This window comes from Hirundo rustica, chromosome 1, assembly GCF_015227805.2.
Source record: "Hirundo rustica isolate bHirRus1 chromosome 1, bHirRus1.pri.v3, whole genome shotgun sequence".
Classification (NCBI taxonomy): domain Eukaryota; kingdom Metazoa; phylum Chordata; class Aves; order Passeriformes; family Hirundinidae; genus Hirundo; species Hirundo rustica.
The window spans coordinates 62,618,837-62,633,288 of NC_053450.1; the positions used below are offsets into that span (position 1 = coordinate 62,618,837).

Consider the following 14,452-nt stretch of genomic DNA (forward strand, 5'->3'; position numbering starts at 1 on the left):
AAGTCTCAGAAATAACTCAATTTACTAACATACTCAGGTAACCTCAAAACCAGAAACTGGCAAACAATAATTCTGGCTTTTCCCCCTAACTTGCTGCTGTTAATGTACCTCACTTTGTTCTACTTGTGCAAACAATGCCTGAGCCAGCTCTGACCTGCTTATTAAAAAAAAAAAAACCAAACCACCACTGTTGTGGAACTAAAAACTCAGACATTGTAATAAAGGATGTAGCAGGGACAACACACTTATTTCACCTGCAACTGAGAAATCTTTCAATTCAAACTGGGACTGGCTCCTCAAAATGTAGAAAATGTTCCTTGTTAGTTCATAAGCAGGTGGCTTCCCTGCCATGAATACCAGCTCCTCAATCCTTCTTACAGTGCGTGTTCCCGACAGAAGAGTTCCTGCAGCATCTTTCAGAGGCTTCCTGAGCAGCATTTTGACATCCCACTTCAGTTCAGAGCGACACCTGGCATTCCATTTTGAAAAGCACTGACATGCTCCAGGGATTAACTGAGAGCACGGTGTGCTCTGGAAAAGGCTATGCAAATCCAACTACTATCCACCTACAGGAGTGCAAAACAAAACAAAAATTCATATAATCCAGGAACTATTATCTTATCTTACTTATGCTAAAGTGCCTGTATGTTCTTTCGATTGCTTCATTGAAGAGCTCCAGGGCAACCAAAACTCATGCAGTTGGAAAATTTAAGAACATTTAAACGTAACATAGAGATTCAATACAGAATCTTTGATAATTAAATGGGAACACTCCATGCACCAGTGTAACTCCTACATGTTAAGTGCTTGCAACATTGGACAGTATTACCCTTCTGCTTGTAAACATTCTTCATGCCTGTGAATAAACGAACAAAAATACTATCACAACCCCCATGCAGAAAAGATTATGCTACTACAGAACAACTTAGATTTTTATTTGAAAATAGGATTTGTCTGGTTCTAAATGGTTATATTCATTCTGTTCAATAAAAATACGTTTCTGTAAAACAAATGAAATAGCACCTTTTTTATTTTTCTATGCACATCTGAAAGAACTTTGGGATTTGCTCATAAATTACTTTTGCAATTTGTGCTTAGGAGTTATCTTACCATTTGAGAATTCATTTTAGGCATACAACTAAGAAATAATCCAATTCAGTATCTAAATTAGAGTAACAGTTATAACTTGGCTCTAGAGTCCATATCACCTCTCATTTACCCCATTAGCTTTAAACAAGGCTATTAATGATATGCAATATAGCTCAACAAGTAAAAAATAGACTTTAAGGATCTGCCTAGCAAGAGTTATACTTTTCTAATGAATTAAACACAAAATAAATCCATGCAGAAAGCCATGGGCTCATAGTACCACATAATAGTTTTACTAAACTATAATCAGAGTTGTTTGCAATCATTAATTCATAAATCATCCTTTGGGGATTTCCCTACCTAATCTATCTAAAGCCATCTGTTAACAATGCTGAATAGCAAGAAAGCTGCTCTAATTCTTCTTGTGCAGGATCACAGAGAGGCAGTTTTGATTTAATACTCATTCTACTGGAGAACTACAAAAATTTATTTAATCTGCAGAAAAGTCATTAATCAGATCTCAAAAATATGAAAGATACCACTGAAAAAGAGCAATTGATTTTCAGCTATGTCAGTAAAAAGCATCTTCCTTCAGCCACTTGAAATGTTAGTCTGACTCATTTATCACATCAAAGTCTAAGGTATTGAACACTATAAAGCAGTAGCCAAGCTTAACTCAAAGCCAATTTTACTATCCAAGGGTTCACAGAAAAAAAAAGCCTGAAACCACAGCTGTTTCATAATAGTGCTGTTGCTCATGTGATAAAATGTTCAAGTGTAATTTTCCTTGTAAAGCAGAATATAATTAGTGATAGTAACATCATTAATTTTTAGTGGAATAAAATAATTTAATTTACCTCTAAGTTATTCTAAGGTACTCCTGGGCTCCCCAACATACCTTATAAACCAGAAATGTAAATGATTATCTATTTCTCTTTCAGTGTTTCACAATGACCTAGCTTCAATGACTAAAAGCTGTCAATTAAAAACTAGTCTCATTAAACGGAAACCTGCAACCACATCAGCTAAGAAATACAATTGATACTTTGAAATAATCACCTTTTCTACATCTAGATAACAATCCCCTAAGACTAACTCTACTGCATAAAACAAAATGAAACAATCGGACTCCTTTAGGGGCACAGAGCACCAAGTGCAGGCTGAGTAACAGCTGAGCTTCTGCCAGAAAAAGAATTTGCATGGAGCACAAGATGCTTAACACAAACCAGAAGCTCACAAGTTAACCTGCAATACCTACGGAACCGCAGGGAGAAGAGTCACTGAGTTAGTGACTAATTGAACTACGGAGGCACAGCTCTGTACCCAGGCAGCACCAGATGCTTCCAGACCCACAGCAATTACAGCATATGATCCATGGCAGAGCTTCTCTGCCATACAGGATGTAAACTCCTCTGACATTAGCAAGAGGCTTGCGTCCCTCCAGACAAGTTACAACGCAAGCCTTTACACCACAATTCACAATTTTATCACCCAACAGCAGTGCCAAGTTTCAAGCCTAAAGTGAGTACCAAATTAATTCATAAGACAGAAAACTCTGGAAAAGAGGAGAAACAGCTTCTCAAAGCTTTCAAGTTAGTGGGATTTTTAAAGTACTGAAAAACAAAGACAAGGTCCCAAGAAGCATTTTAAAAGGAGTGCATACAGATCCTTTTTTCCCCTCAAATGCAATGAGCTAAAGACAAATATTAATCATTCTACTTTTTCCAAAAAAGAATTTCCCTGTCCTCCAAAAAGAGCCATAAGGGGGAATGCACAAGCTCTGGCACCACACAAGAGCAACAACAGCCAACAATGTAAGAACCATTTAGCACCTCAGACATATGAAAAAGACCTAAAGGTACCAAAAAAATGCCCAGTGAAACAAGGCAGCCGAGGGATTTGCTGGAACAAATCTGTCAGTGCATCTGCTGCAAGGGAAATGCAAGTAAGTTGAAATGGATCTGAGTTTGGACTCAATGCTGAAGCTCAAGAAGGGAATGAGAGCACACATATTCCTTAAGATTACAAATATTGTCCAGAGACTATATGAGACACTTCTATTTAGACTCGAATTGAGAAAGAGTGAATATATGTGATTAACAAGTTCAAAAGTAGATATGTAATGAGCCTGTACTGCAATACAATACTATGGCTACAAACATTCAAACATTAGCTTATATACAAGACTGATGCATGATGCAGAGGCAAAAAAGACAGGGAGAACGTGGCAGGTTTTTCCTCCCCATTTTTATGGACTTTCAAGAATAAAGAGCTAGTGATAAATAAATTAGAAGCCTAACAGTGTTTTTAATATAGGACTGTCTGCTTTAAAGCTGTTAGAAAAAACAAACAAACAAACAAAAAACCAAACAAAAACAAAACAAAAAACACCTCACCAAAAAAACCCCAAATTAATTTCAGTAGGTTCCTCTCTTCCAATCCCTCCAACCTGTCAAGGTCCCTCTGAAGGGCTGCACAGCCCTCTGGGGTATCAGCCACTCCTCCCAGCTTTGTTTCATCAGTGAATTTTCTGAAGAGACACCTGCTCCTTCAGCCAAGTCATTGATGAACAGTTTAAACAATATTGGGCCCAGTGCTGAACCTTGGGGGATACCACTTGTGACAGATCTCCAACTGGACCCTGTGCTACTGATTACAAACCCTCGGGGACCTGCCGTTCAGCCAGTTCTCAGACCACCTCACTGTCCACTCATCCAGTCCACACTTCCGGAGTTGGCCTATGAGAATGTTGCAAGAAACAAGTGTTCAAAGTCTTGCTGAAGTTGAGGTAGAAAAGATGCTCTGCTCTCTCCTCATCCATTCAGGAAGTTGTTTCATAGAAGTCAATCAGGTGGGTCAAGCATGAACTATCTTTAGTGAATCCATGCTGACTACTCCTGAACCCCTTCTTGTCATCCATGTGGACAGAGATTGCTTGCAGAATGAGGAGCTCCATCACCTTTCCAAGGATTAAGGTGAGGATGACTGGTCAGTAGTTCCCTGGCTCCCCTTTCTTACCCTTTTTGCAGGCCGTGGTGACACTTGATTTCTTCAGTCCTCAGGCACGTCTCCCAATGGCCCTGACCTTTCAGGGATGCCTTTGAGCAGCCTCACTGTTGCGTCTGCCTGCTCCCTCAGCACGTATGGATACATCCCTTCAGCACCCATTGACTTGTGGACACAAAATTTGCCTACATGCTCTCTAACCCAATCTTCCTTGATGAGGCAGAAATCTTCCTTCCAACATTCCTTTACTCTGGTCTCCTGAGTCAGAGATTGCTGACAGCTGGTGTTGCCAGTGAAGACTGATGCAAAGACGGTGTTCAGTAACTCCACCTTCTCTGCATCCTCTGTTACCACCGTCCCCCCTCCATTTAGTAACAGGTTCACACCCCTCTTAGTTTTTCTTTTGTTATTGATGTATTTGAAGAAGCCATCTGAGGACTTCCAAGCCAGCATATCCACAAAACAGCTTCCCCAAAAACACTGCCAGCCTTCAGACAAAATCCAAAGGCCAGTGTCAGGAGCACTGACAATAGCATACTTGAACTCCATGTCTGCAGTTTTACACTTCTCTTAAATCTCTCTCTTGGACAGTACATGATTTTTCAGTTCCATGGAGAATAACATCAGTTCCACTAAAGAAACATTAATGTACCAGCTATTTCAATCCATTTCTTCAGAAGGTATAACCCTGATGTACTTTATTACTTCCTTACCATAGTTTTGCCCTGTTCTTTTGACACAAAATAAGAACAGGGCAGAGCAACTATTCGTAATTGTGCTCAGCTGCAAAAAAAAAAGTGAAGCAATCCCTACTCCAGAATGTACCTCTACAAGGTACTTGGAGAATCTGCATGGAATCAAAGTGATATGCAGAACCTGATATGAAAATGTAAGATAAAATGAACTGGAATAACTTGCCAACATTAGATGCTATTCACTAGGATTTCAAGGGGCTCAAAGATACAATGGCTTGTATCAACTTTCTCATGCAATCTCCTGCCTAAAACCAGGTCAACAGCGAAGGTATGAATGTTGCCCTGACACTCATACATGTCAAATCAATATAAAAAGTTAAAAAGAAGTAGTGGACACCCAAATAAATATGACATATTGGCAAAGATTTAAGAAATGTGTTTGTTAAAGGAATTACTGCCTCACAAAACAACCAGATTTTCTCCGCAGACATTACCAATTACATGGATAAGAAGGCACTCTGCTGAAAAAAAACTAGGAAGCAAAATTCACACCAGTTTTCAAAGGACATCAAGCAAGTCTCTGAGAAAAACAGAAGCAGATCTTTGGTATGAATATTGAACTCATCAAGGGACAGAATGATGAGAAGGAAGAGAGAGGATATCAGAAAGTAAATGATTACTTACTTTAACAGAGTTACACAGAAACCTGTACTGCAACATGGATTATTATATATAATTGTAAAGAGAGAGGAGAGATAAGAAAGCAATAAAATGATGAAAATTTGTTGGTGATGCCAATTTATCTGAGACAGTGAAAAGAAGATCTGACTATAGAATTGCAGAAACTTGCAGCACTGACCAGGGAACAAAATGTCAGACCAAAAAATCACTGCAGATCAAAGTAATACAGATGGGAAAGCACATTCCTAGCTTTCCTTATGAAAGCTAGGTCTCAGCTGACCATTACTCCTCAGCAGCAAGATCTTTTGCTTACGAAACAGACATCCATGAAAAAATCTGCCTTGCTTATGATGAAAACGATTTCCAGGATCACCTAGTCTAGTTCCCTGCTCAAACCAAGTCCAGTGCTGTTTATGGTCTTATCCATTCTGCACATCTCTGAAACTGCAGATTCTGTACGAGCCCTGCACACACTCCGCACAGTGTTTGGCCCACCTTCCATTGCAAAAAGCCTTCTTACATCGCATTAGACTTTCCTATGTTCCATCTTCTGTCCATTGCTTCCTGCTCTGTCACCACACGTCTGGGATCAGTCTCTGTCTTCCCCATACATGACATTAGGTGGGTAGTATAGACTGCGGTAAACTCTGCCATTGTCCAGACAAAAAAAAAAAATCACGGCAGATTCAAGTGATACAGAGAGGAAAGCACCAGCCTAGCTTTCCATATGAAAGCTATCAGACCATTACACCTCTCTTCTCGAGGTGGAACAAACCCACTTCCTTCAGCCTCTCCTTACGTCACATACTCCACTACATCGGTGTTTTCCCTGGTACTGCGGAGCACGGAACTCAACACGGTACTGGACCCCATGCTGCCTCACAAGTGCCAAACAAAAAAAAGAATCACTTCTGCAGTCTGCTCATTCATGCTACCAACCCCACGTGCAGCTGGCCATCGCTGCAGATCCCCATTCAACTTGTCCTCCAGGACTCCTATGCAAAGTTTTCCTGCGGGCAGTTGATCCCAGCCTGTAGTGCTGCATGGTATTACCCTGGCTCAGCTGCATCATTTGGACTTCACAAACTTCCTGTCATATCCTCTTTCCAGGCTGTCTCTCTGTCTAGCAGCCCTGTCATCCACAATGTCAGACACTCCCCAACTTGCTGCAGGGAAGTTCACCTATCTGTTGAACATGCTGGTCCATGCTCACCCCAACATTCAGATCATTAATAAAGATGTTAAACAGTACTGGCCCCCATATCAGTCCCTGATAATTGACCAAAAAAACCCACCAAAACCCAACAGAGAAAAGTTTACAGATTATATACAGACCTCAAGCCTGATGCACAATGGCTATTCTAAAGTCACACCTCCAGTCTGAAAACTGCATCAGTGAGCTTTTCACATTATTTGGAAAACATCTGCTATGGGTTCTTCTTTGGTCTCTAATACACAACTCCAGAAACTTCTGGAAAAACAGAACACTGGCAGAACATTATGTAATGTTATATAACATTTACTGAAATGGGAATTATTTTAGCTTGCTTCACACAAAACAAGGAAACAATAAAACAGTAAAGAACAGGTTTGTTTCCTTCACCTCAAGGCACTGTTAACTTGTGTAGAATCTAAGACTGACAAAGCATTCAGAAGCATTGGTATCATGGGCTTTTTGTAGCTAAACTAAAGAAAAGCTTAAAAGCTTATATTTTTTTACTATATAGGTCAAGTCAATTCCAAAACCTCTTGGCAGGATGTCCTATGCCAAGAAAATTGGAAAAACATGTTCAGTTAACATACGGGCACAGAATCATTCTCCAAAGCGTCTATGACAAAATGGGCCCTCTGAAAGCTGAGCAGCTGTAATCACACTGGTCTGCATTTTGGATGCTGGAGGATAGTCCACCTTCAACTGTGAAAAGCAACTTTGTTCTTTTGGGAATACAGCAGTACAGGATGATTTGGCATGCAAGCATCCTAGTTCCACTCCTGCACTCCCAAGGGCTGGGACACCTTCTACTAGATCAGGTTGATCTGAACCCCATCCAACCTGGCCTTGAATACTTCCAGGATGGAGCACCCACAGCATCTCTGGACAACCCACTGCAGCGTCTCACCACACTCAGAGAGAAGAATTTCTTCCTAACATCTAATCTAAACATATCTACTTTCAGCTTAAAGCCATTCTCCCTTGCCCTATCACTACACACCTCTGTGAAAAGTCCCTCTCCAGCTTTCTTGCAGGCCCTCTTCAGATATCAGAAGGCTGCAACAAGTCTCTCCAGAGCCTTCTCTTCTCCAGGCAGACAGATCTCTTTTTCCCAAGTACCTGATTGTGAAGGTTGACAAATACCTACTCTGCTGTTTCTCAAAATGCTTCCTTAGAACAGATGTAGACAGACCAACTCCCACAGCTGTGAAGGTACCCGACTGCTCTGACACTAGCAAACAGGTACAGAATGGAATGGCAGCCGCAGAAGCCACTGGTGGAGCCACATCCTGAAAAATTATTTTTCCCTGTCTGCTTTTCCTCAACTGTTTAAACGACTTGTTATTAAATGAGTCAGCACTGACCACTTCAAACACCCTTCCTGACGTGTGATGCCAAAAACTTCCTATTAAAAGAATGAACCCTCAAATAATTAGACTGGAAATGGGTAGCAGCAGTGAAGGAGGTATCTAGAGTTTTAAAGAATGTCATAGTATTTATGCACGGAAAATTGAACTAAAGACACCTATCCCAGAGAAGAAAATGCTACCTATTATAAGAAAACCGCGGTGCTTGACCCCAGAAGCCAGAGCTGCATGCCACATGCTTTGCAAAATACTGTACAATATTCTTCTCACAGTACAGCTATGTAGATAGTGACAAAGAAGCGCTAGCAAATATGCTTAATACTGTGGCTTAAATTTGTCACCTTTGTCATCTGTGGCACTCTTAAAAATGGGCCACATCAGGGTCTGAACAGATCTAGTTTAACTCTGTAAATACTCTAAGTCTTGAAACAATTTTTAATTGGTTTAATAAGTACATGCAGAAATGACTCTAAGGGTTTCTCCTGCTGGAAAAATAGGAATCTTATAGCACTGCTGATAGCAAATATACTCTGTTACAACACAGTCTATAAGGAAAAAAAAGCAAGCTGCAAAATGCAATTAAAAAAAAAAAAATCAAACAAAACCAACCCTCCAATTGCTGAGGAAGAACAAGCAGGCAAACACATGTTTACAATATTACAATGAGGACAATGTACGGTACAGTACATTAATTTAAATAAGAATCAATGCAGCTTTTTTTTTTTTTTTTCTTCTTAAAGAAAAGATTTAGCCCCAGATGAGAGATTGAAAGTGAGTTTGTCAGACAAGGCACCTTTTGTTTCCTCTTTGCTTAAAATAAGTAGTGAAAAGCAGCAGGAACATTCTGACTATTTTTTTTCAGTAGTATAGAAGTATCACATAGTGCTTCTCAGATTTTAACAAAAGGGTAAGCTGTGAAGTTAACCTCACACTAGGAACAAGAGCCCTTTGCAAATGTATTTTGTACAAGCAGAGAAACAAACTTCTGAGGGTTACCGCATGCACAGCTTATGCAGAATCTATGAGCAATTTCTTAGACTAAGAAGTACTCTATAAACACCATTTTGCATAAATTTCAGAACAAAGCCAGCCAGTGAGATCTCAGCTGAGCAATCCAGATGGAACGGTACAGGCAGAGCTGATAAACCTCTACTGTAAGTGGGGTGTTTTCCCAGGCAGGTGTAGGGAGCTATTGCTGACACCATCAGCAACTGCAGCCTGAATCTGAACAGAGCTCAGCGCTCGCGCTTCAAGGAACACACTAATCTCGAGTCTGGAGTGCCTTTGCATGAAAACAGCGAGCTCCGAGCGCTCACAAATACTCAGACACCCTGTATACAGGGAAGGGAAAGCTGCTTAGCCCTCCTGGGAGATGTTGGCATGCGCTTTGTGGTCAATGAAAAATCATACATGACACACTTTTGTGTGGGTTTGTTGCAAAGGTAATAAGATCATTGTTATTAGAGTGTACTCCAGAGAAATAAGAATGTCTTCACATAAATCTGTTAAAAGCACAAATTTAACATACGCAACTAAAATCAGCTTCTGCAACTGGATGTGTTTCAGATTGCTCTTAAGCTTCCTAAAAAAGGTCTCCCTATTTTATCTCAGTTGTTTCAGGACTAGAAAATTCATTTAAATTTACTTTGCTTTGGAGCAAGTGGTTGAATCCCTTTGAAGGGCTTTGCTGCACACCGATTTCTCCAAACAGAAAAATAAATACACATTATCATGATGGGTAGAGAAACACAATTAACCATCAGAGACCCTTCTGGCAGCCCAGACATACAAGTGCAGAACAAGGCTTACCACAATTTGTTTCCAGATGGATTATAAGGATATAAACACAACTTGACCTTACCAGGACTAGCAATTTTTGTATAACTGTTACATAGCGTTTAAAGATTTTGTAGATAGGTTTTGACTTGCTAACTTCATTGATCAGTGCTCAAAGCACAAAAATCCTATAAAGCAAACACTGTGCTGTTTTCAGACACTATTTTTCAAGAAAAAATTCTAATGAGTTTGTCAAACGCCAATTTTGTAACTAAACGTCTGAAAAAAACCCCCAACAGCAACAACGACAAAAAACACCAACGCCAACATGACTGGAGTATAATTACTTAGCAGAGCACCGAAAAGCCCGATTTGAGGGGGTTTTACGGTCATTTAGCACCGTGCGGGACGTGCTAAAAGGTCATAAAGACAGTTTGCCTGTTATCGAACCTCTTAAACACCGGGCACTACCCCGGGGTGCAGTAGGAGCTCCAATCAATGCAACGCTCGGGCCAGACCGCGAAAACACAAAGCTCCGCCAAAGCCCCTGGAAGACGAGCGCTCTCTCCGGCGCCGAGCTGGGAGGGAAGGAGCGCACTCCCACGCGGGCGGCCAGCAGGCGGGCGGCTCGGGGAGCCGGCAGCGCTCGGGCGGCGGGGCAGTCCCTCCGCCCCTCACCCGCCGCGGCGTCCCGGGGCTCGGACCGCCGGCGGCACCACCGCAGCGCCCGGCGTTACGCAACGCTCCCCCGCGACCTTGCGGGGAACTTCGGGGTCTTTCTCGGGGAGGGACGTGCGAGCAGCATCACCCACACGCGGCACCGGCTCCGGCAGCCGCCCGCGGCCGGCGGGACCCCGGGACGGGCGGGAGGGGGCGCGGCTCCGAGAAGCCGCCCCCGCCGGCGCGGCCGGAGAGAGGGGGCTCCGGAGCGCCGCGACCGAGCGCGCAAACTTCGGCGGCGGCCGAGCTCCGTCCCGGGCGGGCCGAGCCTCCCGGAGGTCGCGGATGAAGCGGGGGGGGGGGGGGCGGGGGGCGGGAAATCGTTCTCCCGCGGCGAATTTTCCTACCTGCGACACCAGCGGCACCAGCGTCTGCTCCACGGAGCGCGTGCGGATCTCCAGCCCCGCGTCCGCGCCCAGCCCCGACGAGGACGACGAGGAGACGCCGCTGCTGCTGCACGGGGACGTGGCCATAGCGGGGGCAGCCGGGCCGGGACCCCCTCCAGCCGCGCCGCCGCCGCGCTCCCGCACGGGCAGCCCGCGCCCCGCCGCTCCCCTCACGCCGCCCCGCCCCCGGGCCGCCGCCGCCCCCGCCGGGGCTCCGCCGCCGCGCCGGGCGATGCCGCGCGCGCGCGCTCAGCCCCCCCTCGGCGGCCCCTTCCCCGCCCCTCGGGACGGGGTGGATTTAAAGCGGCAGCTCCTGCTCGCCCGCCGCCCGCCCCGCCGCGCAGCGCAGCCCGGCCAGCGCCGGCGGCTGCCGCCGACCCTCCCGCCACCCTCCTTTCCCGCAGCACCCCCGCCCCGACCCGCAGCCGGCGGAGGAAGGGAACCGGGAGCGGTCCCCGCCACCGCCGCTCCCACCCGGAGTTTGCCCTCCGGTCCCGCTTGGGGCGGGGGCAGGCGGAGGGTCCCTGCCCGAGGGGGGAAGCCGGAGTGGCTCGGGGGGCCCCAGGGAGGCGGGCGGTGACCCGCCTTGGGCTGCAGCGGCTCCGGCTGGCGCGGGAAGGCTGGTCTCGGTCGGGAAGTGTGGGGCGCCGGTGCGGGGGCCAGGGAGAGGCGGCCGGGGAGCCGCTCGCTTCTTGGGATGGGCTGCAGTCACGGTTCGCCTACTTCTGCCATCCGGGGGGCTGATGAGGTGTCTCAAACTAAACGTCATCAGCTTCTCTCTTAGCAGCCTCACGGCGAAGGGAACGAAAGGCTTCTAGAAGGCTTTGGGTGATTTGTATTCCACACCTGGCCGCTCTTAGAGAACAGCTATCGTGCTTATCCGGGTTTGTCCAGCTCTGGTGCTAAAGCAAGAACATCTGTGATTGATCTAGCAAAAGGAAGGCAAAAGTGATTCAAAGAAATAAAAGCGATTTGGTTTGTGATGTGGGGTTTGTTATAAGCTAAACTCACTTCTCCAGTTTACTTAGTAACCTGTATAGGAAAAATATCCGTACATGGTTGTCTACAGGTCTCATTTGGCTTGTATATATTTAGTATGGCTGATTCTTGGGCTTGTCTGCCCAAAACTGTAGACAGAGAACGGAGCTCTCCTGGCTGTTACCCAAACTGCCAAGGTTTGTACAAGCCTCGTGTAGGGTCTGGGACAGTAAATCACTTCCATGTAACTATTTAGTTTCCTGGTCAGAACTGAGCAGTAGTGTTTGCTCAGCTCTCGCACAACACAACTCTGTAATCGTGTCTTCGGGTTTTTTATGTTTTAGATCAGGGACTTTGTATTATTTTATGTCTTCAAAATGATTTCTGACCCTTTTTGCACATAGCATCTTTTCCACAATTTGGAAACACAGACATAAGATAAAGGACAATATTTGTTGTCCTTTAGAGTCCTGTGGACTTATCCATATTTATTAAAAAAGAAAATTGCCAGAGCTGTAAGTATAACACTAGATAACGATATGACCCTGTTCCTAGCTCTTCAGGAAATTGGTTTCCAACACAGTCTCATATTTTCTAAAATGACATCTTACATAACATCAGGTGTTTCAGAAGAGAACCTGCCATAGTACAAAAACATCTGAATGATGGTGTAGACTTGAAATGAATGCTAGTCATGCTTGATCAAAGTGGTTAAGAACACACTAAGATTCCTTGTTTTGTTTTTTTCACAAACTTTTCATTTTCTTACAACATCTTTTGTCCTTTTTCAGGTAATATGTTTTCCTTTTACTTCTCAATAGCCATATTCTGAGCTCTGGCAACAACTCCTGTCTTTTACATTTTGATAGAGTACTGAGGGCAGCTATGGTCGCAGTCTCCCCAAGACTACACTGCTACAAAGGAGCTCTGGATCATGAGCAGAAGCATTCACCAAAGTGTCAGTAATACCAGAGAGAAGTGCTTTCCTTTTCCTCCTGTTATTCCCACTTATTGACTATTTTGTGAATATTGCCATAATGCAAATTAATTGTCATCAGCATCTAGAGATATAAATTTATGATTCATGTCAGAAATGCACTAGGACATGAACACTGGGAGGCACAGGTGGTTTATAATTGGACAATTTATGTCACTTAATTTCAAAGACAGCTGCCTGTTGTCTTCAACACAGTAACGGATCAGGCATTCCATTAATGACAATTTCTGATTCAAAGCAGCGTTTGTAACAAAGGTTAATGGCCAATTTTGAAGATTGTAACTTTTTTTTTTTTTTTTTTTTTTTAAAGAAACATTGAGTTTTAAAGTGGCAAAAATAGTTTGAAAATAATTTCTTACACTTAGTGGACAAATCGTGCAAACTTTGCAATGCTTTTCTGCAGACAGAAGTCCTGTTCCTAATCTACCACTTTATTTTACTGCTTGCATTTTGTTTTCACTCGAGAAGCAGCATTAGTGGGTGGTGACAACACTGTCTAGCAGTTCTCCTCCTCAGGTGCTTCCAGTTTTTATGAGGGAAACCACTGCTCTGCTTCTGGAATCCTGTGCTAGGCAAACAGAGGGCACGTGTAATGTTTCTAATATAACAGAGTTGATAAGCTGTAGCATGCTGCAGACTAATACCTTTGAAGACACCTTGAGGAGATCGTCAAACATCATAGCCTGGAGCTTAATTGTGCTTTTTAATTATGTTAAGACAATTTGAATGAGCCAGTGTGATAGATTGCAACCACACCTTTGGCACGCCAGCACATACCTCTGAGGAAGCACACTGTGCAATGCGCAGAGAAGAACATTTTGCATACAATCATCTTCCGCCCACGAAAGCAGTAGCCCATCACCCCACAAAGAACATCCCTCGTGGCTGCAGGGTGTGAGGACCACCCACTGGCCATGGCAGTCTAGTGTTGCCACTTGAGTTATTGCTTGAGTTACCACTGCTCAACTCTGCTTTTGAACCTGTAAAACACTTGAAGTATGGAGGACAAGAGCAGTGCCTAATGGACTATATTTCTAACTTCATAACTTAGTCGGTGGTCAAGGGGAAGGAAGTGATTCATATCCTCCTCACACCATTATGAACATGTCAATCTGGTCCTCCTTGTATTGTTTCCAGACTTCACTCAAGGAGGTGACGCCTGCTCCTCTGTCCGTGATCTTCCGTGAGCTTGGGTTCTGTGACTTCCCTCGTCTAGCTCTTCACTTTTATTTTTCCTATCTGAAGTAGCTTTCATGGGAGACAGCATTACTACCTAGTACAGTGCTGTGCCAGTGTTCTCAGACAAAAGTGCTATTTCTCCACACTCTGGCATTCTGTCAAGGATGGCTGTTGTGAGCCTTTATCTGTAGTTAGGCCTCTCACCATGGATGCTGACCTCTTAGTTTTGATGAGAATTATATGAAATGTACTAATGAGTGTACTAAGCACATCTTATGCTACCTGTACCACGGCTTGTTTGAAGAAGCTGTCAGTCAGCCTCAGTTTGATGGAGCAGCTGGAACCTGCTCTTACCTTCTAGCTAA

At 44.0% G+C, this 14,452-nt stretch overlaps 1 protein-coding gene across 1 annotated transcript in view; it reads right to left on the bottom strand.

Moving 5' to 3' along the window:
• The window catches only part of CTNNAL1 (catenin alpha like 1), a 57,954-nt gene extending 46,899 nt beyond the window's left edge, over positions 1 to 11,055 (bottom strand). Inside the window, exon 1 of the mRNA XM_040056520.2 lies at positions 10,895 to 11,055. Within this exon, the coding sequence (XP_039912454.1) occupies positions 10,895 to 11,020 (126 nt within the window). The 5' untranslated portion in view covers positions 11,021 to 11,055. The remainder of the gene's footprint in view (positions 1 to 10,894) is intronic.
• Between the last annotated feature and the right edge of the window lie 3,397 nt (positions 11,056 to 14,452).